General features: G+C 36.8%; 1 protein-coding gene across 2 annotated transcripts in view; it reads right to left on the bottom strand.

Annotated features, from left to right (window-relative positions):
- RGL1 (ral guanine nucleotide dissociation stimulator like 1) overlaps window positions 1-25,222 on the bottom strand; it is a 162,769-nt gene that overhangs the window by 101,934 nt on the left and 35,613 nt on the right. For both annotated transcript variants that reach the window (XM_044676160.1, XM_044676161.1), the window contains exon 3: window positions 2,726-2,934. In XM_044676160.1, the coding sequence (XP_044532095.1) occupies window positions 2,726-2,934 (209 nt within the window). The remainder of the gene's footprint in view (window positions 1-2,725; window positions 2,935-25,222) is intronic.

Raw genomic sequence — 25,222 nt, 5'->3', positions numbered from 1 at the left:
GATGAAGTTAATATCACAGGGAAATGTATTAGTTTCAGTAATCCTTATCCACAGAAATTTGTCATATTGGGACTAGGCCACTAAAAGCCTGATACAGGAAATCTCATGTTTCAAGGGTTGAATGAGAATTTTCATATTCTCACATGCATGTTTACTATAGAAAGAAATACAAAGGTTGAAGAAAAAAAACTTTTGAAGGAATTAAAATGAAATATTTACCTAATGTGAAACGTACAAGCTTTGTGATAGATAATTCACACTGAGTCATAATATAAAGCCCAAGAGGGCAAGGACCATTTTAATGTGAACTTCATAAAGTTCCTGATAGGCTGTAGCTACTTAATAGATATATCAGCAACATCATTTACATCCTACACCTCTGATAACTTTCCCTGTAATATTCATTTATTCATTTAACCACAGGTGAAGCATTTAATTAAGCCATCTGCCAGTATGCAACATATGGAAAGAAATGAGCATAGTAGCCTAGTGTTTGATAACTTCTAGATCCCAGCTATTAGACCAAGAACTTACTATTCAACAAACAAAGGCTATTGGGAAAACCATAAAGTAGTTTAGAAACAAGGTATACATCTAACAGTGGGTACACCAAGAAAAGCTCCAAATGGACATAAAGGATGATAACATTAGCAAATTTAAGGAGCAAAGAAGAAATTACCTGTCCAAATTATGGATAGGAAAAGAGTTCATGACTAAACAAAAGATAGAGAGTTTCACAGGAGACAAAATGGACAATGTTGATTACATAAAACTTAAAAGTTTTTGCACAAATAAAACTAATGCAACTCAAATTAGAAGTGGGAAACTGAAAAATTGTTTAGGCAAATTTTTCATTTCTAAGATATATAAGAAATTGATTCAAATTTATAAGAATAGAACCCATTCTCCAATTTATAAATGGTCAAATGGTCAAGGGATATAAATAGGTAGTTGTCAGAGGAAGAAAACCAAGTTATCAATAGCCTTCAGAAATAATGTTCTTAATAACTAATAAGTAGAAAATGAAAATTGAAGTAAATGAGTTGTCATCTCATGTGCTGCAGATTGGCAAAGCCAATAGAAAAAGGAAACTACAAGTATTTGAGGGATTGTGAGAAAAAAAATGTGAGAAAAATTATGTATTGTTGGTGGAGCTATGATTAGGTCTGGACTTTTTGAAATATAATTTGGAACTATACCCAAAAGCTATTAAACTGTGTTTACCCCTTGACTCAACTACTGGATCTATTACCTCAAAGAGATCAAAGGAAGAATAAAAACTCATAAGTACCAAGAAAACGATAACCGTTCTTTTCATGGTGGATTGCCTGTCAAATGGGGAATGGCTGAAGTTATGGTATATGAAGGTGCTGGAATACTATTGAGCTGTAAGAAATTATGAAAGGAAAGGTTTCAGAAAAACTTGGAAATACTTGTATGAACTGATTCAGTGAAGTGAGCAGAACCAGGAGAAAAATTCATACAATAACAACAATATTGTTTTTTTAAAAAAGCAACTTTGAAAGACTTAGGAATTCTAACACATTCAACAGCCATAAAAACAAAGGACTCACGATGAAATGTGTTATCAACCTACAGTTAAAAAACTGACTGACAGGGGTGGCTGGGTAGCTCAGTGGATTGAGAGTCAGGCCTAGAGACAGGAGGTCCTAAGTTCAAATCTGGCCTCAGACACTTCCCAGCTGTGTGACCCTGGGCAAGACATTTGACCCCCATTGCCCACCCTTACCACTCTTCCACCTAGGAGCCAATACACAGAAGTTATGGGTTAAAAAAAAAAAAAAAGCTGATTGACCAAGAGTGAAGATTTAAGGATATTTCATTCCCTCTTTCTTTCTCTCTCTCTTTTTTTTCTTTCTTTTAGACATTATAATATGAGCATTTGTAATGCCTAAATATACATATCTCTAAAAAAATTTCATTTTTCTTGCCTTCTCAATGAGTGGAGGAAGGGGAGGTGAGAGGGAATAAATTTGAAACTTGAAGTAAAATAAAATTTAAAAAATTTAAATTAGGGAGGCAGCTGGGTAGCTCAGTGGATTGAGAGCCAGGCCTAGAGATGGGAGGTCCTAGGTTCAAATCTGGCCTCAGATACTTCCCAGCTGTGTGACCCTGGGCAAATTACTTGACCCCCATTGCCTACCCTTACCACTCTTCTGCCTTGGAGCCAATACACAGTATTGACTCCAAGATGGAAGGTAGGGGTTTAAAAAAAAATAAATAAAATTAAAAATAAAAAAAATTTTAAAAATTTAAATTGATGGTATTTCCTGAATTGTAGCAGTAGCTATAATGAAACTTATTTAAAATCCTATACTTTCTCTCTCTCTCTCTCTCTCTCTATATATATATATATATATATATATATATATATATATATATATACACACATATACATATACATATACATATGTGAAAATCAGGAAATATTGAAAATTGGGGGGGGGGGAGAAAAAATCTTGAGGACCAAAAGGTCCACTTTAAACTTCTGTATTGATTTCCTGTGAGGCAGTATTCTTAGGACACTCAGCTCCAGCTCTATATGCCACCATTCCCTCCAAAGGTCTTTTCCTGCTTGTCAATGCTTCATCACACATCTCTACATCTGCACCCATGGTGGAGGTGGTTCAAGGTTTACTGCATCACTATTATTATTGTGCCAATACCTTTATTCTGATCAGCATTAAAACTCCTCAAGTCTTACCTGTCCAGAAGCAGCTCCAAAACTTCTTTAGTGGAGGCAAAACCCCTATAAGTTGACAGGAAGATGCTGATATAAGTAAAGTCATTGTCTCCAAAAGCTGTCAACAAGTTCTCCACAAGTTTCTCCAAGGTACCGGCTTTTATGGTCCTGATTTTACATGTCTCATACTGACTGACAGTATGTCCAGGAGGCAGTTGGTCCCCTTCAACCTATGCAATGAACCAAAGAAGATATAATGAAAAAACAGTCCCCAGAATAAAGCTAAAAAATACTGAAATTCATTCGGTATTATGTCAGTTAATAATGACGATGACATCTCTATGTATATATGTATATTCTGTAAAACTTTCAGGTGTGCAAAGAATTGGTTCCCATCATGACACCCCTGAGAAGTAAGCAGTATAAATATAATTATCCCCATTTTACAGATGAGCAAACTAAAGTACAGAATGTTAAAGTGAATTGCCTAAAGTCACTGTGCTATGAGAGTTGGAGGCAGAATTAGAATCCAGGTCTCCTTATTCTGGATCATCCAGTGATATTCCTACTCTCCTGCCCTGCCTCTCCTAGAAAAACAAGATAATAACTGACACTGATATCATGCTTTCAGTTTCACTGAGCACTCTATGAACTTTATTTCATATGATCTTCAACACATGAGGTGGCAGATTGTTATCTCCATTTTAGAGAAGGGAAATTTAAGGCTTATAGACATTTCCCCATTGGCATGCAGCTAATAATTGTCAGTACGGTCCTCTTAAGTTGAGCATTCTTTCCAGTACACCAACTATTTCAGAACAACATTACTGCTTTTATAGGATCCGGGGAGTTAGAGCTATAAGAGACTTGGAAATCATCTAGTCTAACCCTCTTGTTTTACAGATTAGAATCTGAAGCCCAGAGATGTTAAGTGATTTTGCCTAAGGCCAGAGTCTACAACCAAGCAATAACATCAAGCAAAGTAAACCCTTACTCTTTGTCTCTGCAGTGTGTTTGCTTTTGTCTCTTTCTCCTTTCCTAATATTTCTGGGGTTCCTAAAGAGCTAAGCCAAGCCATTGGCACCTTTCACTTAGGGCTGGATTGCTGACATGTTTTGTCAGGGAGCTTCTGAGAGATTTCTAGGAACCTGATTGACTGCCATTCCCTGACTATTATTATAAATGCCATCAGATGTTTTTTTCAGTCGTACCTAACTTTTCCTGTCCCCATTTGAGGTTTTCTTGGCAAAGATACTGGAATGGTTTACCACTTCCTTTTTTAGCCCATTTTACAGATGAAGAAACTGAGGTAAACCAGTGACTTGCCTATGGTCATACAGTTATTAAGTGCCTGAGGCCAGATTTGAACTCAGGAAGATAAATAAGTCTTCCTGACTCCATGTCTGGTGTTTTATCCATTGCACCACCTAGGAATCCTAAATACCATCCAGAAGCCTCCTTTCTGCTATTCTTCCAATGATATGAACATGGAACATTTGTAAAAACTATTCTTAGAGTCCACTTCAGATACTTTATTTGAATCTAGTCTCTCCTTTCCCAACAATGAATGCTAAGTAAAACCATTCAAAGCTTTGACCAAATTCTCTTTATCCATGGATCTCAGTACACTGTAAAATTAGGTATTTTCAGTTAGTCGGCAGATTCTACTCTTACCCAGTGTCTACCTTAGGGACAACACCACCAGACTAAGCTCTGAAAGAGTTAAAAAAGAAAGACATGAGAATACATGAGCCCACTTTTCTAGGAACATGTTAAAAAGAAATGCAATGAAAGCAAGTAATATCAGTAGGCTTATTCTATACAAGACAAATTAGATGAATACCTAAGAATGGTACCCCAATTAATAGTTGAAGATATAGATTTTAAAACAGACTGATCTCTACTAAGTACAGTTTTTTTAATTAACATAATTAGAGGAGAAAGGCATAGAATGTCAGGCAAACTAAATCATATTTGACTTGCACTAAGAGAGCTGCCTCCTTCAATGTAATTTTGATGCTTTTCCAAAGTAGACAACCCTAGGACAAAGTCAGTAATCATCTCATAATTTTTCTGAGGTAGCTAGCTGAATTTCTCATTTGAATTTCCTTAAGTCAAAATACTTTAGGGTTTTCAAATTAAGGGTACAGGGCAAAGAAAAGGGAGAACCGTGTCTGTAAATGAGGAAATGTTGATTACAAAAAGAACATTCTGTACATTTTCTCTATCAGGCTTCTTAAAATTTAAGCAATTATGATAAAACTAGCTGATTTTATATGGATTATGGCAACTAGTAGTCTAATTTTAAGAGAAGCTGGAATAAGCTGGCATCATGATGCCCCACTTCAGAGACTAAACAACACTAAAATTCTAACAGCAGGACTTGTAACATCAGAGTTGTTGTCTAATACTAGGATTTCTTTCCTGATCTCATTTTTAAAAGGGTCTCCCTTAGTGTATTCTTGTGGTTCGTACAAATGCCGGACATTCTTTCAAGCTTATAGAAACCTCTTGACACCAAAAGGATTCAAAGCATGGCCTAACTTAGCCTTTCTGGGCTTAAAATGTTATTTATTGGTCATGGTAATATGCATAAAATAAGGAATAATTTTTAAAATTATATAATGAATTAATATATTGCATATAATTGCTCATTTTTTCCTTTTTAATATATACATGTGTGGGCAGCTGGGTAGCTCAGTGGATTGAAAGCCAGGCCTAGAGACAGGAGGTCCTAGGTTCAAATCTGGCCTCAGATACTTCCCAGCTGTGTGACCCTGGGCAAGTCACTTGACCCCCATTGCTTACCCTTACCACTCTTCTTTCTTGGAGCCAATACACAGTATTGAATCCAAGATGGAAGGTAAGGGTTTAAAAAAAAAAAAAATATATATATACATATATATATATATATACATGTATTCTTTAATTTTGAGTGGCCAGTCTATTCTAAAAAGTAGATTTCATTTCATCAATATATTATATATATGTATATTCTTTGAAGTGGAGTGATAGCTTTTCTTCATCTTTCATGTTTTCTATTTGACATTTCCAAAGTGTGACCAGTAGTATGGTTACCAGGATGGATAACACTGAGCTGCAGTGGGTAGCTCTCAACAAAAGGGTAAACTCCAAAGTTAACTTCTAATAGAGCAAGAAATGTCTGGGTTTTAGAGATTTTCAAACTCTTATTCAAAAGCTGCTGCCTTATCCTGTCACAATGACAGGCCCCTCCAAATTGCCAGATCATCTTCTACTTTAATGTCACTAGTATAAGTCAAATGTTTAAATTCCATTCTCAAACTAAGTCCTCCATTCTTGAATTTAATGACTATTTAAAAAGACTTCTCTTCAGTGGAAATAAATGTGGCCAAAAGACTCAAACAGAGGGGGAAAAATGCTTGTCAAAGAACATGATGAAGTGGGTCCCTTTTTCTGCCAGAAAGTGAACTTGGCAGGAAGCAAAGGTTCTCCCTGAAGAGTGGAATTATTTTACTCATTAATCCAGTCACTTCCTTTCATTTCTCCTTTTACCCTGAAAAATATTCATTTGCATGCCTGACTCTGGGCAAGTCCCTTTAACCTCTTTTGTTCCTCAGTTTCTTTTTCTTTCTTTCTTTTTTTTAATCTGTAAATGGGAAACAATAGTGCTTATACAAGAAAATGGAATGTAAAGTCCTTTGAGGTCTGGGATTGAAAAAAATTTTATATAAATGCAAAGAATAAGTATCATTATCACTATGACAAATAATAGAATGAAAAAAATCACTCTGGTGCTAAGAAGAATTTTTTACAAAGATTGATAAAGCGTGTGGGAGTATTAGTATATTTCTTCGTTTCTTCAGACAAGGTTGACCTATGATTCCCTTCTGGAAATGAATAGGAAAAAAGCAGTATTTTGAGGATGAACAAGTATCTTTTAGCATTCAAATACAATGTGCATTTTAAAAGACTAGAAACATATCAGTCTTCTTACTGCTGCAATTTTTGATGTTCAAGCACAATTAATCGAGAGAAAACACACGGAATGGCCTTTCATTCTAGTATGCCAATGGATAGAGGGACAAAAATAAAACTTGTAAGCTTAAGTTTTTAATTTTGTCAGCAAAATATCGAACTACTATAAACCATTTTAAGGCACCTTTAGAGCCTGTTTTTATTTGTAATATTTGAACAACTCGCCCCTGAAGTTTAAAAGGGAAGGAGGGGAAAAGTCCTTGGCAGGCTACTTTTTAATAACAGACTTACAGAGTAAGACATTGTGGGCTGAGCTTGCCCCATGGGTTACCGTACAACAGGAAACAGCTCAATCTGGATTTAATCAGAGACCATTGCTTTGCTGACATGATCCTGATATTAAGGCCACAGAAGAACTACGTTTGTTTCTTGACCATTTTTTCACCATTCAAATCCAACTTCTTATAAAAAAAAATCGTAATCTTATAGATTAAATGTCTAAAGTACTAGGATTCCTCTTCTTATCTGTTTAAACATTGGTATGAGTGACAGTGAAGAAGGAGGAAAGATAAGAAGTATACCATATTTCAGTTCTCAAACATGACCTGGAAAAAGGCACTAATAATCAGAAAAAAAAATCTCACATTTCTATAATCTGACAATAATTTCCTCTAACCAAAAAGATACTGATATTTTATGAGGAAATTTAATAAGTTTCCTTTGACAACCATTTAAGCTGGGGTGAACCCCCAAAATAAATTACAGCACAACTCTTTCTCCCTTTATTAAGGCAAATAGGTAGAGCAGTGAATAGAGCACCAGACCTAGAATCAGAAGACCCGAGTTTAACTCAGACACATACTAATTGTGTGGCCCACTCTGAACATGTTTTTTAACTGCTATCTGTCTCAGTTTCCTCATCTGCAAAATTGGAATAATAATTGCACCTATCTCCTGGGGTTGGCAAGAAAATCAAGAGAGATATTTGTACTTTGTAAACATTAAATTTCTATACAAAGGCTAACTGGAAAAATAACAATAATAACAACAGACATATTAGCCAGGCCAAGTGAGTCCAAAAATGAGTGCTATCTGGGCATGACTACTTAAATAGCCTAACATTTGAGTACAGGTTTTTAAAAGTCATTTTAAAAAAAAGTATTGGGTTCCATTATCTCCATATCCACACAAAGGGCAAATTTCTAATTCAATATAGGCCAGAATGGAGAATATCTGAAAGAAATATTAGGTATCCAAGAACCTTTAAAGTCTTCACCAAATTAAAGCCTGGTCATCCTCCACACAATTCAAGCATCTTTTACAGAATTAAAACCTCTTTTTCCATCCAAAGGCATTATTCATCTCCCGAGAAAGAAAAATGCAAAATGGCACTGAACATGTCAAAGTCTATATAGCAGTGATGGTGAACCTTTTAGAGATGGAGTGCCATGCCCACCCCACCACCACATGCTGTGTGTGCCTTGCCCCTCCCCCACCTCACACAGAAGAGGGAAAAAGAGCTCCCATTGGGCTGCTGGGCAGAAGGGCGGGGGAAGTGAGGAATGTCCTCAATGAGTGTAGACAGGGGGAGGGGTGTGGCCTGAGCGACCTGCTCCCCTCCAGCTCTGCTGCCTGTGAGCCTCCCACCTTACCCCTGTGGGCTCCCATTAGGCTGCTGGGCAGAGGGGCAGGGGCTGTGAAAAAATGTTGTCAGATGTAGTAACAAAATGGGGGTAGGAGGCCACATGCCCACAGAGAATGTTCTGTGTGCCATAGGTTTGCCATCACTGCTATATTAAATACAAGTAAATATGCAATCTTTCCCAGACAGAACATAAAGTCTGTATGTGCACAGATTAGGGAACTGAAGTTTCATTTGGTATCTTCTCTTCTATCCTTTGTGCTATCTTGCTAAAGCTGCTACTGTTACAGGGAGTGGGAATACTTGGCTTGTAAAGTACTTGAGATCATCAAATTGGATGCAATATGTAAAGCAATTTGAAAAAGCAAAAGCTTAATATAAATGCTAACTGATTTGTGGAGGAGTATAGGGCAGGGGACAGGGCATTGGATTGGAGTTGGGAAGACTCGAGTTCCAAATATACCTCAAACGCTGTATTTGTCACCAAGAGCAAGTCACTTTACCTCTCTGTGCATCTGCTGTCTCTTCTATAAAATAAGAGGATCAGATTCTTAAGATTGCTTAAGGCTCCTTCTATCTCTAGAGCTATGGTCCTATGATCACCCTCAATAGGGAGAGAGCCAATCTCAGAGAAAGGATAAGCACCTGGAGAAGACTTCTGAAGTCTAACATACAAAATGTAATCCATTGTGGTTATTCTCAATTTAGAAGCAAAAAAGAGACTCCCCAAACAGCCATATAAACAAGTCATCCAATAGCCACTGTCCCTGTCAGCATGTAAATATGATAAGGTATAGGAGTCATTTCTAGTTTTTCCCAGGAAGTCCTACTACAATCCCATTTCCATCAATGGAACACTTGCTTTCTTTGTTCAATGGATGTTTAATTTGATACGATACTGTATGTGGATAGCCACGAGACTGTGTGTGATTTTTTTAAAGTAATTTCATTTCCTAGAATGCACAAGACTTCCAACAGTAAAATAGAATTGAGTCAGTTTTCCTTCTGTTAAGATTAATGCTTTCATGGAAGATGTCAGAGGATCTGCAATAACAATACTTAATTCGGTATTATATAGAATTGCCTGATCCATATCTCAGGTGAAGGGTGCCCTGTCAGTATTTTCCATAGCTCCCTATAGAAGTTAGGCTCTCTCAAGAAAGGATCCTATGATCTCCACTGGGTTCCTATGATCTGAAAGTTCCCTAGAGCAGGGCTTTTGCTTTCTAGCAGTGCCCCTGAATAGGTGTTGATTCTGCTTTCTTATTTTATCATTATTTTTATAGAGCAGATTCATCCATTCTTGTCTGACCCAGCCAGTAGCCAGGGTTTCCAAAGGTTTCCTTGACTTTCATGCAACTCAATCAATAGTGATAAGGCCTTTGTAGAAAGATCTGATCCCTGTGGAAAGTGCTGATCACTTCATTTAATAATTAGAGTAGATAGAACCTGAAGTGGGAGAAATCTTGAGTTCAGTTTCCACATCTGTAACTGACTTGTTGCATTATATAGAAGAAGTCTTACTTTGGGGTTCAAAAAGACCTTCAAAAGTACTAGGTGGAGGGGGCAGCTGGGTAGCTCAGTGGATTGAGAAGTCCTAGGTTCAAATCCGGCCTCAGACACTTCCCAGCTGTGTGACCCTGGGCAAGTCACTTGATCCCCATTGCCTACCTTTACCACTCTTCCACCTATAAGTCAATACACAGAAGTTAAGGGTTTAAAATAAAAATTATTAAAAAAAAATAGTACTAGGTGGAGAAGACAAAGAAGACAAAGATGGAGGAAGAGGAGGAGGAGGAGGAGGAGGAGGAGGAAGAAGAAGATTGGAGGGATTTTTTGTGAACTAAAGACAGTTTGTTTTGTAAAGGGACTTAAAATTATTCCATGAAGATCAGTTGAAGGAAATAGGGATATTGAGTCAGGAAGCAGAGAATAGCTTTTTGTCAGTTATAGTAGGGTAGGGATGATATTAGTCTTCAAGTATTTGAAAGGCTGTCATGGGAAAGAAAAATTAGACTTGTACTGTTTGGTTCTAGAAGGCAAAACTAGGAGCAATGAGTAGAAGTTGGAAAGGCACAAATTTAAGCTGGCTAAAAAGAAAAACTTCCAACTTACCAGAACTAGAAAGCATTAGAATAGAAAAGGAAGGGAATACATATTTACTAAGACCCTAACCACATTGCTAAGTGCTTTACAAATATTATTTCATCTGAACCACCCTGGGATGTAGGTATTATTACTATTCTCATTTTATAGATGAGGAAACTGAGATAAAACAGAAGTTAAGCAACTTGCTCAAAGCCATACAGGTAGTGTTTGAAGTCAGGTTTTAATTCAAGTCTTCCTAACTCTAAGCCCTGCATGCTAGCCAATATACCACCTAGATACTTTGGGAAGTAATGAATACCCCCTTCTTAAAGTTCTTCAAACAAAGGCTCCTATGGACCCTTCATCTGATTGGCTGGTTCCTCCAAGAACCTCCATTTTAAAGGGGAAATTGCCAGGTTAGCTATGTCTTTATCCCTCTCTGGGCTCCACTCTTGACTCTGGTCCTTCTCTGCCACCTCTGCTTATAGGTAATCCCTTTCTCATCCTATGCACCTTTGGTTTCCTTTTATAATTTTCTCTAATATTTATAATTGTCTTTACATTGTTTTCCCTCATTAGGATATATGTTCTTCTTTCTGCTTATATTTCTATTCCCAGCACTTAGCATAGTATCTGGTTCATGGTAAGTGCTTAATAAATGCTTGTTGACTGACTGATAACTACTTATCAGGTATGTTATAGAGGGGATTCTTATTCCAGTGTGGGTTAACTTAGACTACTGTTCAGTAGCATCAAACTGAGGTTCTATGATTCTGTGAAGTGACTGAAATTTTGTGCTCCAATTTTCTAATTTATAAAATAAGGACATCACAAACTTCCTCCTTACCTCATAGAAGTCAGGAGGTATAATATGATAACATATGGTTTGGAGTCTCCTATTTTCAGCTCCATATGAAAATATTGCTGTCATGTTTGCTACAAGTCATTATACACATTTTAGCAGTCAGAGTGGTTTTACCAAACCACAACTTCATCCTTTATTCTTTTTATAGCTATACATCCATTTCACTATTAATACAGAATGTCTTATATAATCAATACCAAATTACTTGCCTTTCCAAGGAATGGGGATGGGTAAGAAGGAAGGAATTTGTAACTCAAAATTTCTAAAACTAAGCATTAAAAAAATTTTACATGAAATTGGGAAATATTTAATGAAATAAATAAAAATAACTTTAAAAAATGTCTACGGTCTTCATGTCATGAACTCAAACTAATCAAGTTTCCTAGCTTTCCCTAAACCCATTGGCAAATGGGAGTGTTACATGAATGACAACTTAATAATAGTCCATGTTGGTGTCATGAGGCAAAAAGGATGGCAGTCTATAAATTTTCTCTGAAACTCATGACCTCTCAAGCCTACTATTTAAAAAATCACATGCCAGAGATAAAACAATTTCAGTTATTTCCATGGTATGGGACACCAAGAACTCAAATAAGGTAAAAACTTGATGAACAGAAACGGAAAATAGGTCAGTATTCCCTAATCTCTAAGAAGTGCTCATTCAGCTCACTCTCCCACTACCCATCATGGTCCTGCCAATGATGCTGCATAAGTCAACCTAAGGCTTCTGAAAGAACACAATTATACATTCCATACTCTCTCACTCCTCCCATTGCTCCAGATTCTAATTTTGAATGGTAAAAAGTGACCTTAGACTGTATAGCTCCATGGCAGTATTTGGTGCTATGACAGGTTCAGCCCTAGCAGAGGAGCAAAGGGACCTGTCTGGGCTTATACTTCCTGCCAACTTAATGGAGATCCCAATTCCAAATGAAAGAAATTTTCTCAGGTCATCATTGCCAGTTGGCAGTGCACTGTGCTACTGGGACAAAACTGAGCAACAAAAGGAATAGGGCAGGACATGTGTCTGGGCTTGTAATAAAATTCAATTCTATCCCCTAATCCCACTTTCCCCCCAGTACCACAAAAATTTAAAATCTAAATGGAAGAAATTTGCTCAGGAGACCTCTGCTGCCCTGAGACTTCTCTGGAGTGTTAGACCAGAGAACTGAGAAAACTAGGAAGGAGTAGGGGGCTGAACACACAGGAAGAGTCCAGCATCTAGCTGGGTTCAGTTCTGTTCACTCAGAAGTCATTTGGAATAAAGACCTTGGATGATGAACTATGAATTGCTCTGTGTGGAAAGAGGCTAAAAGGCTTAAAGAACTAGACCCCAGAGAAAGGAGTCAAAAGGTAAGCAATAGGGGAAAATGGGAGGAAAAAAGAATAAAATGTCCAAGAATTTCAAGAGAAAGAAAACTCAAAAACCTTGAACAAAAGCAGATGAACCAACATGGAAGGCATTATCAGCAGAAAGAAATACAGCCTGCAGGTCTGATAAAAGAGTCCAAGTATCTGTGAATAAATACTACATAAGAAGGAAAATATGAGGCAGAGGATCCTGTGAATTTTTTGAGAACATGGAATCACACAATATGCTGATCCTAAATGGTTTAAAAGTGAAATAAGAATTTTGGGAGTAATTTTTGGCTTGTACATTGGAACTAATTGGTATTGTAAGAAAACTTGAATTCATGGTGGCAAGTCTCACCAGAGGGAAGGAGGGATTAAAGGAAGGAGAGAGGGAGGAAAGGAGGGAGGGAGAGAGAAGGGAAGAGAATAACTGGTTAGTAATGCAAATATACAAAATTGAAAGACCAATCTATAAGAAAAGCAAAAAGCAACATCATTAAAAGAAAGACTACTCTTCATATAAGTAAGCATATAATGATCTTGAAGATAGGATGCAAAGAGTCAGCTTAAAGATTACAAGTGTCCTAGAATAATAGAAGTAAAAAAATATTAACACCATAATGCAAGAAATAATACAAGGAAATTGCCTGGAACTCCTAAATGCAAGAAAACGAAGTGCCAACTGAAAGATTCTGTGGATCAGCTCCAGGAAGAAAAAAAAAAAAAAAAACCTAAGGCTACAAACTCCAAGCTGTTAAAAGTATTTAAATTTAACAATTCCATTGAGAATCAACAAATTCTACAAGTGATCAGGACAAAGAATCTCAAAGTTTAAGAAATAGAAATTCAAATAACACAAGACCATTCTGTATATCCCAGAAACACAGGAGGGAATGAAATCATATCTTCTGGAGAGGAATGCAGCTCAAGAGACATCCAAAGGTGGCCCACCCTGAAAACTGGAGCCTAAACATAAATGAAGAAAGATGAATTTCAATAATAAAGAGTTGTTCTTAGAAAAAAAACCAGACCTAAAAAGATTATTCTCTTCTCAAACAACCCAGGCAACAGAAATACAAGAAGGATAATATAAAGAAATACAACCAAGGACAATTAACAAAATCATGACAAAGATATGAGTAAGAGATTTCTTTTTACAACTACAAAGGAGACAAAGGAGAAAGCACAAGCCAAATAGAAGTGAGGGTGGACAAAAGCCTTCAACACCATGGAGTAATCCTTCATAAATCCTGTTCACAGGGTAATAACAATTCCAAAATGGGAGGACCCACCGAGAAAGAAAGAGATGGAGGAGAACATGTGATATCTTTTAATCAAGTCAGAATTTAACAAGAGAAGTGAGTGAATAGAGGGATAGGAATGAAGCTAAAAGGAATGCCTGAAAAGAGGAGAAAGAAAGAATCCTTGCTTTCATGGTGGGAGGGGGACTAATGAATGTTCCTAAGGGTGATGAAATACACGGAGATGGGGGCCTAATTATGAGTATTATCTGCAGGAAATTAGAGGAACTACCTTCATCCTGCCTCAGGAAAAGCAGAATTGGAGCTCCTGGAAGGACCTGACACCTAGAAGATTAAGAAGGAATGAACCTAGAGATGAGATTTTGAGACAAATGGGAGGAATGGACTAAGGGCGGGGGGAGTCAATAATGTACTGTATAATTAGGTATATTAAAAGAATCTTGTAACAGGACAATATGTTCTTTGTCATCTGCAAGATCTGGTATTTTTCTAAGAATAATTTACAAAAGAAAAGGAGGGGGGAGAAAAGGAGAAATCTTTACAAGGCAATGAGAAATTGTTTAGAAGAGAAAACCCAAACTAGATACCTCAAAAGTTTTTATTCACCTATCAAACTACCAAGAAACTTTTTTACTGAATTACAAAAAAATCATAACAAAGTTCACTTGGAAGAACAAAAGATCAAGAATATCAAGGGAAATAATGAAAAAAAAAAGTGAAGTATGGAGGTCTAGCAGTACCAGATCTTAAACTGTACAATAAAGCAGTGGTCATCAAAACAATATGATACTGGTTGACAGAAGGGAGGATCAATGAAATAGACTTGGGGTAAATGACCTCAGCAAGATAGCGATGATAAATCCAAAGATCTCAGCTTTTTGGACAAAAACCCACTATTTGACAAAAACTGTTAGGAAAATTGGAAAACCGTGTGGGAGAGATTAGGTTTAGATCAACATCTCACACCCTACATCAAGATAAATTCAGAATGGGTGAATGACTTAAATATAAAGAAGGAAACTATAAGTAAATTAGGCAGACATAGAATAGTATACCTGTCAGATCTATGGGAAAGGAAAGAATTTAAGAACAAGCAAGAGATAGAGAATATTACAAAATGTCAAATGAATAATTTTTATTACATTAAATTAAAAATGTTTTGTACAAACAAAACCAATGCAACCAGAATTAGAAGGGAAGTAACAAATTGGGGAAAAAAATCTTTATAACAAAAACCTCTAACAAAGATTTAATTACTCAAATTTATAAGAAGCTAAATCAATTATACAAAAAATCAAGCCATTCCTCAATTGATAAATGGGCAAGGGACATGAATAGACAATTTTCAGATAAAGAAATCAAAACTAGCAATAAGTACATGAAAAAGGGTTCTAAATCTCTTACAATTAGAGAAATGCAAATCAAAATAACTCTGAGGTACTACCTCACACCTAGCAGATTGGCCAATATGACAACAAAGGAAAGTAATAAATGTTGGAGAGGATGTGGCAAAATTGGGACACTAATGCATTGCTGGTGGAGTTGTGAATTGATCCAATCATTCTGGAAGGCAATTTAGAAAGAACTATGCCCAAAGGGCTTTAAAAGACTGCCTGCCCTTTGATCCAGACATACCATTGCTGGGTTTATACCCTAAAGAGATAACAAGGAAAAAGACTTGTACAAAAATATTTATAGCTGCTCTCTTTGTGATGGCAAAAAATTGGAAAATGAAGGGATGCCCTTTGATTGGGGAATGGCTGAACAAATTGCAGTGTCTGTTGGTGATAGAATACTATTGTGCTAAAAAGAATAATGAACTGGAGGAAATCCATGTGAACTGGAAAGACCTCCAGGAATTGATGCAGAGTGAAAGGAATAATGTGCTAAAAAGGAATAATGAACTGGAGGAATTCCATGTGAACTGGAATGATCTCCAGGAATTGGTGCAGTGTGAAAGGAGCAGAACCAAGAGAACATTGTACAAAGAGATGGACATACTATGGCACAATCAAATGTAATGGATTTCTCTACTAGCAGCAATGCAATGATCCAGGACAATTCTGAGGGATTTGTGAGAAAGAACGCTATTCACATCCAGAGAAAGAACAGTGGGAGTAGACACACAAAAGAAATACAACTGGTTGATCACATGGTTCGATAGGGATATGATTAGGGATGTAGACTCTAAATGATCACTCTAGTGCAAAAATTAATACTATGGAAATAGGTCTTGATCAATGACACATGTAAAACCCAGTGGAATTGTTCGTTGGCTATGGGAGGAGGGTGGGAAGAGAAGAGGGAAAGAACATGAATCATGTAACAATGGAAAAATACTCTAAATTAATTAATTAAATGAACTTAATTTAGAAAAAGTTTTTATTCTATGAAGAATATAGAGAATAAAGAAGGAGTAAATAAGTATAAAGGCCATCAATTAAATAATAAATGTCTAAATAAACAAAAGGGCAGAGTAACAATAGAGAAAGTGAAGGAAATAATCTTGCTTATAGTGCAGAAAGTGAAATTTAAAAAAAAATTCTAACAAAACAAATTTCATTTGGGAAGAAGAAGGATTCTCCTTGACTATTTAACTTGGGGGAGAGGGGAAGGGAATGAAATAATCAAATAAAAGCAAGGGATGAAAAAGGAACAAATAAGCAAAATTCTAAAATCAGAAAAAGGAATAACAAATGAGAGGGGTGTGGGGTTTGAGGATAAGGAGAAGAGAGCTGATAAAAACAGAAGAGAAAAAATCATAACTTGGAAACAAGTCCGATATTGGAGACAAATAGAAGACTTTTTTTCAAAATATTGGCTGGATGCGCTGATTATTTCCTCCTTTTTTGGTCTTTGAAAAACATATTATTTGTCATATGGGATAGCTTTCTGGGAATGGGAGGGAGAGGAAAAAGGTTACTAGGGAAAACTATGATTATGTAAAAAACAAAAGATTTCAATAAAAATTTATTTTAAAAAATAATGCTGTATGAATAAATCTCACACCAAAAAGAAATCATCCCAAAGTCTATGAGGTTCCATGTGACCTCATAATATTCAACGTTAATGAAGCTCACTCTACTAAGAAATAACATAAATCAAACAAAACATCATAAATTCCACAGATAGCTCCATTGGGCTTTATCTTTGAGCTATTTGGTGAGAATGACAAGTTCACCTCCCCCATACCTTTGAGAGCAGAGTGAAAAATGGAACAGACTTTACTAATACCTTAAACTAAAAACAAAAACAACCCAACCCTTTACCAGTTGGATCTGTGCTTGACCAACCACAGGGGTATGTCTGGTTATGCCATAAAGAGAGCATTCTCATCATTTGCTCTATCACAGAAATAGCTCAGTTTCTCACAATGAAAACAATCTGTTCTTATCATTACCAACCATTATCCAAATTTCAGCTATAAAACCAGAGCCTTTTTTATTAAAGTGGCAATGAAAGAATTATTCCCCTGAACTTCGGAATCCCCTAATTTCTTTTTCTTGTTCTCTCTCCTACTATTCACCCCTGCCTTCTCCCCCAAAACCCCCAGCCAGCCAACAATTCATTTTCAAATTCTATTGATACAAAAATTTTAGCAACAATTTAAAGAAAGGCATAGATGGACTTTCTCAGCCATCTCCTATCAATGCTTCCTATACTCTTGATATCATCATCATCTCCCCTCTCACCCCCTCCCAAAGCAATCATGGCCTCCATTCCTTGGTTCCCTCAGTTCTGGTTGTCAGATTAAAAGCTTCTCACTATTCTGTGTGACAACCAGAACACCCTGCCACTTCCTCATCATTACTACACTGTGCTGCTCAAACCATACTGCCCTTCCCCCTCTTGTTATCTTCCCTGATAAAATATAAGCCTAGGGGGCAGCTAGGTGGCTCAGTAGACAGAGAACCAGGCCTGGAGACAGAAGGTCTTGGGTTTGAATTTGACCTCAGACACTTCCTAGCTGAATGACTGAGCAAGTCATTTAACCCCCATTGCCCAGACCTTACAGCTCTTCTGCCTTGGAACCAATACATAATATTGATTCTAAGACAGAAGGTAAGGGTTAAAAAAAATTATACATACACACACACATAAGCTTAAAGGTGAGGACTGTCTTTCTTGCTTGCATTTTTATCTTTTGGCACATTTTCTGGCATATAGAAAGCACTTAAATGCTCTATTTGGGGCAGCTAGGTGGTACAATAGACTGAGAGTCAGGCCTACAGATAGGAGGTCCTGGGTTCAAATTTGACCTCAGATACTTCCTAGGTGTTTGACCCTAGGCCTTGCTTAGCCCTTACCATATTTCTGCTTTGGAACAAATACATAACATTGATTCTAAGATGTAAGGCAAAGGTTTATAAGTAAATAAATGCTCTATCTATCCATGGAATATTGATTAAAGTTGTGTATGACACAAAGCCAGGAGGGGTAGCTAACACTGAATAAATGTCAGGGACTCAAAAAGGACTCAGAAGGTTAAAATATTAGGTTGAATCTACTAAAGCAGAAATGTATATTCTTACACTTGTGGGTTTTTTTTTAACTTCAAAATTATGATCTAGGGGAAGTATGTGTACATTGATAGTAAATGTATGAAAATGATCCGGTGATTTTAGTGAAGTGAGGTCTGTTTGAGTCAAAAGTGTGATCTGGCAGCCCCTAAAACTCAAATGTGAAGCAGCATAATATACCTCTATTAGAGAATCACCATGTCCAAGATTAGAAGGGATAGTGCCTCTATATTTTATTTTGATGGGATCATAGCTGTGTTCAGTTCTGGGCTCTACATTTTAGAAAGAACATAGATAACCCATAAAGTCCCTTCCAGCTCCAAGAATTATATGATGTCATGCTTATGTACCAGGTCCTCTTTAAACTTACTCAAAAAATGGTGAAGTCCATGTTACAAAATGCATTGTGAAGCCCAAGTCTTGAAGGAAATCTTGACCCTGACATTTAATTGATGTTTGACCTTGGGCATCTCTCTTCCCTCACTTGGTCCTCTGTGTTCTCCTCCATGAAATGAGTGAGTTGGAATGGAAGGTCTTGAAGGATCCTAAGTCAACAGTGGTAGCAGCTGCAGAGGCAGTTTCATTATTCCAATAGGCTGGCTCCCAGGTCCAAGTCCTGGATCACCCTCTGCCTCTGTTGTCACTTGGCTTCTAAGCTATTGTTCCGTTCTTCTACTCACCATTTCAAGCCTTTGCTTCAGTCTAAAGATATTCACCCTCTCCCAAGAATGGGGATCAAAGAAAAGGGAAAAGGACCTTTTTGCACAAAAACCTTTTAGAGCAGCTCTTTTTGTAGTAGCAAAGAATTGGAAATTGAGGGAAAGCTCATCAATTGGGGAATAGCTTAACAAGCTATAGAAAAGGATTATGATATAATACCATTGTGCTATATGCAGTGATGACCTTTCAGAAAAACCTGAGGCAGCTTATATGAACTGATGCAAAATGAAATGAGCGGAACTAGGAGTTGAATATATGTATAGCCAGTAGACCCTCAATACACACTTGTAAAGTAAACCAGGATATTATAGACAGATAAAACAGAGAAACAAATATAAAGAACATTCAAGACATTAGACATACATTGAATGCATAAATGCACAAAGATGGGGGAATGCAGAATGAGACTGAGAAACTGTACTTTCTCTAAAAAGAACAGTACATGAATCAGAGTCTAGAACAAGACTAGAAAGATAGGTGAGAACTACAGGAAGCTAGGTGATGCCGTGGATAGGCCTTGTGTCAGGAAGACATAAGTTTAAATGTGGCCTCCAACATTTCCTATCTGTAATATTGGGTAAGTCACAACTACTATCAGACTCAGTTTCTTCCTTACAGGGTTGTATGAATAGAGTGAGATGTTTATAAAACACCCAGCACATTGACTAGAACACAGAGGGCACTTAATAAAGGATGGTTTAAAAAAATGCAGTGAACCAAGTTAAGGATTTTTTGAGCCAGTGAATAATACTGGCAGAACTTTGTATTGAGAAGATTATTTTAGCAACTGTATGAAGAATAGATTGGAGAGAGGAGATATTAGAAGTAGGAAGATTAGTTAGGAAGCCTTTATAATAGCACAGTTAAACAAAACAATGGAAAAAGAAAGTTGAAAATTATAAAAAGCAAATCTGACTCCCAAAAAGTGATATAAAGAGAAATCTCAAGGGCAGCTAGGTAGCTCAGTGGATAGAAAACCAGGTCCAGAGACAGGAGGTCCTTGGATTCAAACCTGGCTTCAGATATTTTCTAGCTCTGTGATCCCAGGCAAGTTACTTAACTCCAACTGCCTACCCTTACTGCTCTTTTGCCTCAGAACTAATACTATACAATTCTAACACAGAAGGTTGAGGGTTCAAAACAACAAAAAAGACATCTCCCCTTACTCCTTGCAGAAGTCAGGGTCTATGTGTGTAGATCATGGCACATAATATCAAGGGTTTTTGACATGTTTGTTAGTTTAAATGAATTTTTTCTCTTTTTTTCCTTCAGAAATATTCTTTGAAGAGGAGAATGTGGGAGGAAAACCAATAGATATAAAAAAATTTTTAATCATATGTGTGAAAGGTCATAATGGTCTTAATAGGGTGATAGCCATAAGAGTAGAAAGAAGGGAATAGATTCAAGAGATATGAGGCAAAATCTGTAAGATTTGACATCTGATTGATTAGATATCATATCCAATCAAGGAAAGGGATGAATTAAAGAAGACTCCACCTATTTGGGATTGAGCAACTGGAAGGATATTGGTTCTACTAAGAGAAATAAAGTAGTTGGGAGGCAAGACATGACTAGGAAATTGATGTTAGGAAATATAAGCTTGGATAGACATGGTAAAGTCAGATTATAAATTTCTTCAAAGGAAGAAGCAAAAAAAAGACTTGTTATATGAGTGAAGAAGGGGCCAAAGATGACTTTCATGTTTCTAGTCACTGATTCACAAAGTGAACTAGACAGTAATGAACTTCTTTGGGGTTTAGTTTCCCCATTAGTGAACTAGGAATAGCACTGCCTATGCCTTCTCTTCTATACCTTGATGTGGGAAGGGTGGTGATAAAATATGGGAACCGCTTTGAACTGGTTGGAAGAAAGGAAAAAGAAACATTCAAACTATTATTACTTCTCCTTTGTCAGTAGCCTGGGAAGCTTTCAAACTATCTATATGATTCACATCGATGTCCATTCATCCTACTGAGCTCAGTAGGTGTTCCTAAAAGGAATAAACATGGATTAAGACTAAATTGAGGGGGTCAGCTGGGTAGCTCAGTGGATTGAAAGCCAGGCCTAGAGTCAGGAGTTCCTGCGTTCAAATCTGACCTTAGACACCTCCCAGCTGTGTCACCCTAGGCAAGTCACTTAACCCCCATTGCCTAGCCTTTACTGCTCTTCTGTCCTGGAACCAATACTTAATATTGATTCTAAGGCAGAAGGTAAGGACTAAAAATAACAAACAAAAAAACTAAATTAAGAGCCTCTATAGAGAGTTCGCAATTCAAGTGACTGCTAGTATATATTTGCTGACTTCATGCTAATTTAATAAACTAAATGATAACATTACTACATGAAATCTAATACTAAAATGTGCAAAAAAACTTCCAAATTCAGTCAACTAAAATAGCCAGATGTCACATTCTTTGAGCAGATCCAAATTTATGCAAAGTTTATATTTCCTCTGATTTGAATGAACATTTTGAGGTACCCAACAGGATCTGAAACTAGGGGCCTAAAAGGAATCTGTCAAACTAACAGCATGGCAGAGAAGAAAGAGAAGTGACTCAGGAGACAGAGAACACGGGTTTAAAGTCCAGCTTTGCCACTTCCTCTGTGCATGATCTTGGACAAGTGGCTTCATCTCTTGGACCTCGTTTTCCCCATGGGTAAAATGAAAGGGTGATAGTAAACGTCTAAGGACTCTCCTAGCTCCGAGTCAGTGAACTCTTGACTCCTTTGAACATTGTTTCTGGATTACATTGAATTCTGTACATAGTTATGAAGATTAAAATGTTACTTAAGTCTCCTGCTATCCCCCTACCACCTAAAATATTCTCTTCCCATCAAGAATTGGATGCTGAATCAAACTACAAACAAAAGAGATCTTTCATTCTCTGGAACTTACATTGCTTCCATTGTTCTGTGGGATTTAAATGCTATCCAACCAACTGCTCACTTTGAAAACACAGAGTGGGAATATGCACTTGTTTTGACTTCTTACTGTGCAGAGTGGGAGTATCAGAGGAAATGAATACACAAGCTAATCAACCGGCTACGTGATACAAGTGCAAATACATTGCAAGAAGTTTACTGTGTTAAGTGTGGACTGCCAAGCAGTTTCCAATACTTTCTGCATGAAAGATATAGTACAAAAGTGAGTCGGAATTTCGTTTGGAGCTATTTTAACTTCTTTCTCCCAAGCCAGGTTCTAAGCTTTGCACACAAAGCTTTGCCTGACATCTACAAATTTACAATGAGCAAAGTTTTTTGTTACTGAAGTAAACAAAATCAGTGAATCCTAACTATGCAGTACAGTCTCAGAGCCTATGTGATAGGATCATGAAATAGGTGAAAATTGCCTCACGACAAAGCCCTTTCTGGTGATTGTAAAGAAACCACTTGGATTGGGTCCACAATAGGAATGCTTCATAGTAAATCCTATTCATTTAGAGACTAATGCAAGAGGCAACAAAAGATGGGGAATGACCCAGAAGACCTAAATTCAGAACTGTACCTGAGGAAGAGAGAATAAGGCTTTGCCCTAAACACTGAAATTCAGAGGAGACAGTAATTCTGCAGCTAGAAACCACTGAGCTTAGCACCCAGTTAGCAAGATAATTATGTAAGATAAGATTTAAGAGTTTTCTCTCCCAGGCTCCTGGGTGAAGGTGAGTTCCTCCCATGTCAGGATCAGCTCTTGCTCTGGACCCCTTGGCAGTGACTTCTCAGTGTTTGGGGGTTTCTCTCTTGCCCCTCTCCTACCCCCTGCCACTTGCCTCAGCTGCAAAAATTGCTACTTACAGTTTTGCCAATAGGCAAGATCAAATTGCCTTCCTACAGGCATGGTTATGATCCTACTACAATCAATCCAAGGATTTTGGGATTTGGAAACTTTTTGGAAACTTCTTTTTAGAAATTGCTGGATCTTTTCTGCCTCCTAAGTTCTATCTCAATCATACTTCTTTCTCATTCAGTCCATTAACTAACTGCAGCCAGGGACTAAGTTTATTATTTTTCTCCTCAAGCATTTATATCAATTTCAAATGGAAAGTAAGCATGCAATTTTTTGTCTTGTTTACAATAATGGATGGAAGTATCAGAGGAACTGAATATATGATAATATATATACATATATGAGTCATGTGATATAAGTGTAATATCTAAAATTAGATTTTGTCATCCAACATAGATTTCAAAAAATGTTTATAAATAAGTGTCAGCTTCAAAAAGTCAGTTGAAGTTAATGAAGCATTATAGGAAACAAATGAACATGCAAATAAATATTTGGGATGAAGGAAGCAATTTCTCCATTCAGTATTTCCTTCAAGAAATAAGTGATTTGCCCTTGTTTTACATCCTTTTTTTTTTTTTAAGCAAATAGGTTATCTGAAAACAAAGATCTCAGTTCAAAACTCAACTCTGTTACTTACTGTAACCAATATGACTTTGGGCATGACATTTAACCTCTATGGGGATCATTTCCTCATCTGTGTCAGATTGAACTAGATGACCTGTAAAGTCCCTTTTAGCTCTATATCTATAACCCTAAGATCTCTGCAGATACTTGAGTTTATTAAGAACATGGCCAGGCAAAACTCCATCTGATCTCAATGAAAAACTGTCTGTTTCCTCCAGTCTACCTTTCAAGAAACTGATTACTCACTCTTTCTTCAAGTCCATCTTGTCCCCTTTTCCTCCAAGATCATCTAACTTCCTGATCATAAATTCCTTTCTTCTCTTAGAATCTTCCTCTGAACAAGTTGTTAGCTCCCTGAAGAGAAACCTATAGCACTCTATAGTACCTATAACATATCATGCTCACCCCAGCTGAAAAATACATCAACCATCTAGCCCACAGAGACTTCCCATATACAAATAGTGAAGAGAGCTTCATCTAAATTCTCTCATACAATATGTTCCTGGATCAAGCTGGAAGCATGTATCAAGAGTTTCAAAGATAACAAAAATGACAGCATCTAACAGGCAATGGTAAAAAAACAGTAAGACCTCTTATATTGGAAGCCAAATATTTTCAAGTGCTGCTTTTAAACTAGTAATACTTTATAGTAATATAATAATATAGTTACAATAGTAATAGCTCACCTTTAATACCAAGTGCTACTGCTACAATAAGATAAAGCTAATAGCTAGTATCAGAACCAGAATTTGAGCAGATTTCTTTGATTCAAATTCAGGGCCCTCTCCCCACTATCTCACAGTGGGTCCTTATGACAGTGGTGAATCATAAACTACAAATTCACTAATCAATGTCTTCAGTGGTTGTTGACATTATTAGGAGTCTGGCAAATTTCTAGAGAGAAATGGTTGTACCTGGCCATTTCACATTACAAAAATTGCCTAGAGGCAAATGTTTAGACTAATATTAATGGGATAGAGGTCATGGAATCACAGGAAATTATAACTGTCTAAACCAAGCAAAACATAAGCTGCTCTTGTCAGAAACGTATAATAGCTATGTTTCAATAGTAATTACATGTTTGGATACTCAGAAATACACACACACACATACACACACACACACACACACACACACACACACACACACACACACACACAACAAAAAAAGGTTGCAACATTTCCCTTTGCTGGAATGTGTTTTAACTTAATTGTTAAGCTAATAATCACTGACTACTTATTTGATACAAAGAAAGCACTGTCTCTGGAAGGGGATACAATACTCCTGAATTTAAGATGGATTTAGCTATCTGGCTATAAATGATCATTACATTACGTAACAAATATCACTTCACAAACATATTACATAACTGTTGCTTTACTGCCCTAATTGGATTCCAAGAAAAGGAATGGCCCTTCAGATTGCACAGCTTTATGTGGTCAACTGCATTGTCTATGGGACAAAACAAAAAAACCTGTTAAGTCACAAAACTAACATAAATAACAGTTGTCACTATTGGAAATAAGGACACAAAGTTTAAAGACGTGTTTTTTTTTTAACAAATTAAAATGAGAATAGGTGAAATAACTAGAAGTAGGAAAAATCAAGATGATATTTCTCAAATTCACTAACACTTGTGGATGATGGTACAAACATTTAAGAACAGATCCAGGACTGAATGCACCAACAGAGAAAAGGAAAAT

This window comes from Gracilinanus agilis, chromosome 4 (genome assembly GCF_016433145.1).
Source record: "Gracilinanus agilis isolate LMUSP501 chromosome 4, AgileGrace, whole genome shotgun sequence".
Classification (NCBI taxonomy): domain Eukaryota; kingdom Metazoa; phylum Chordata; class Mammalia; order Didelphimorphia; family Didelphidae; genus Gracilinanus; species Gracilinanus agilis.
Note: the sequence above shows the minus strand (reverse complement) of the source record. Positions and strands in the feature narration are given on the sequence as shown.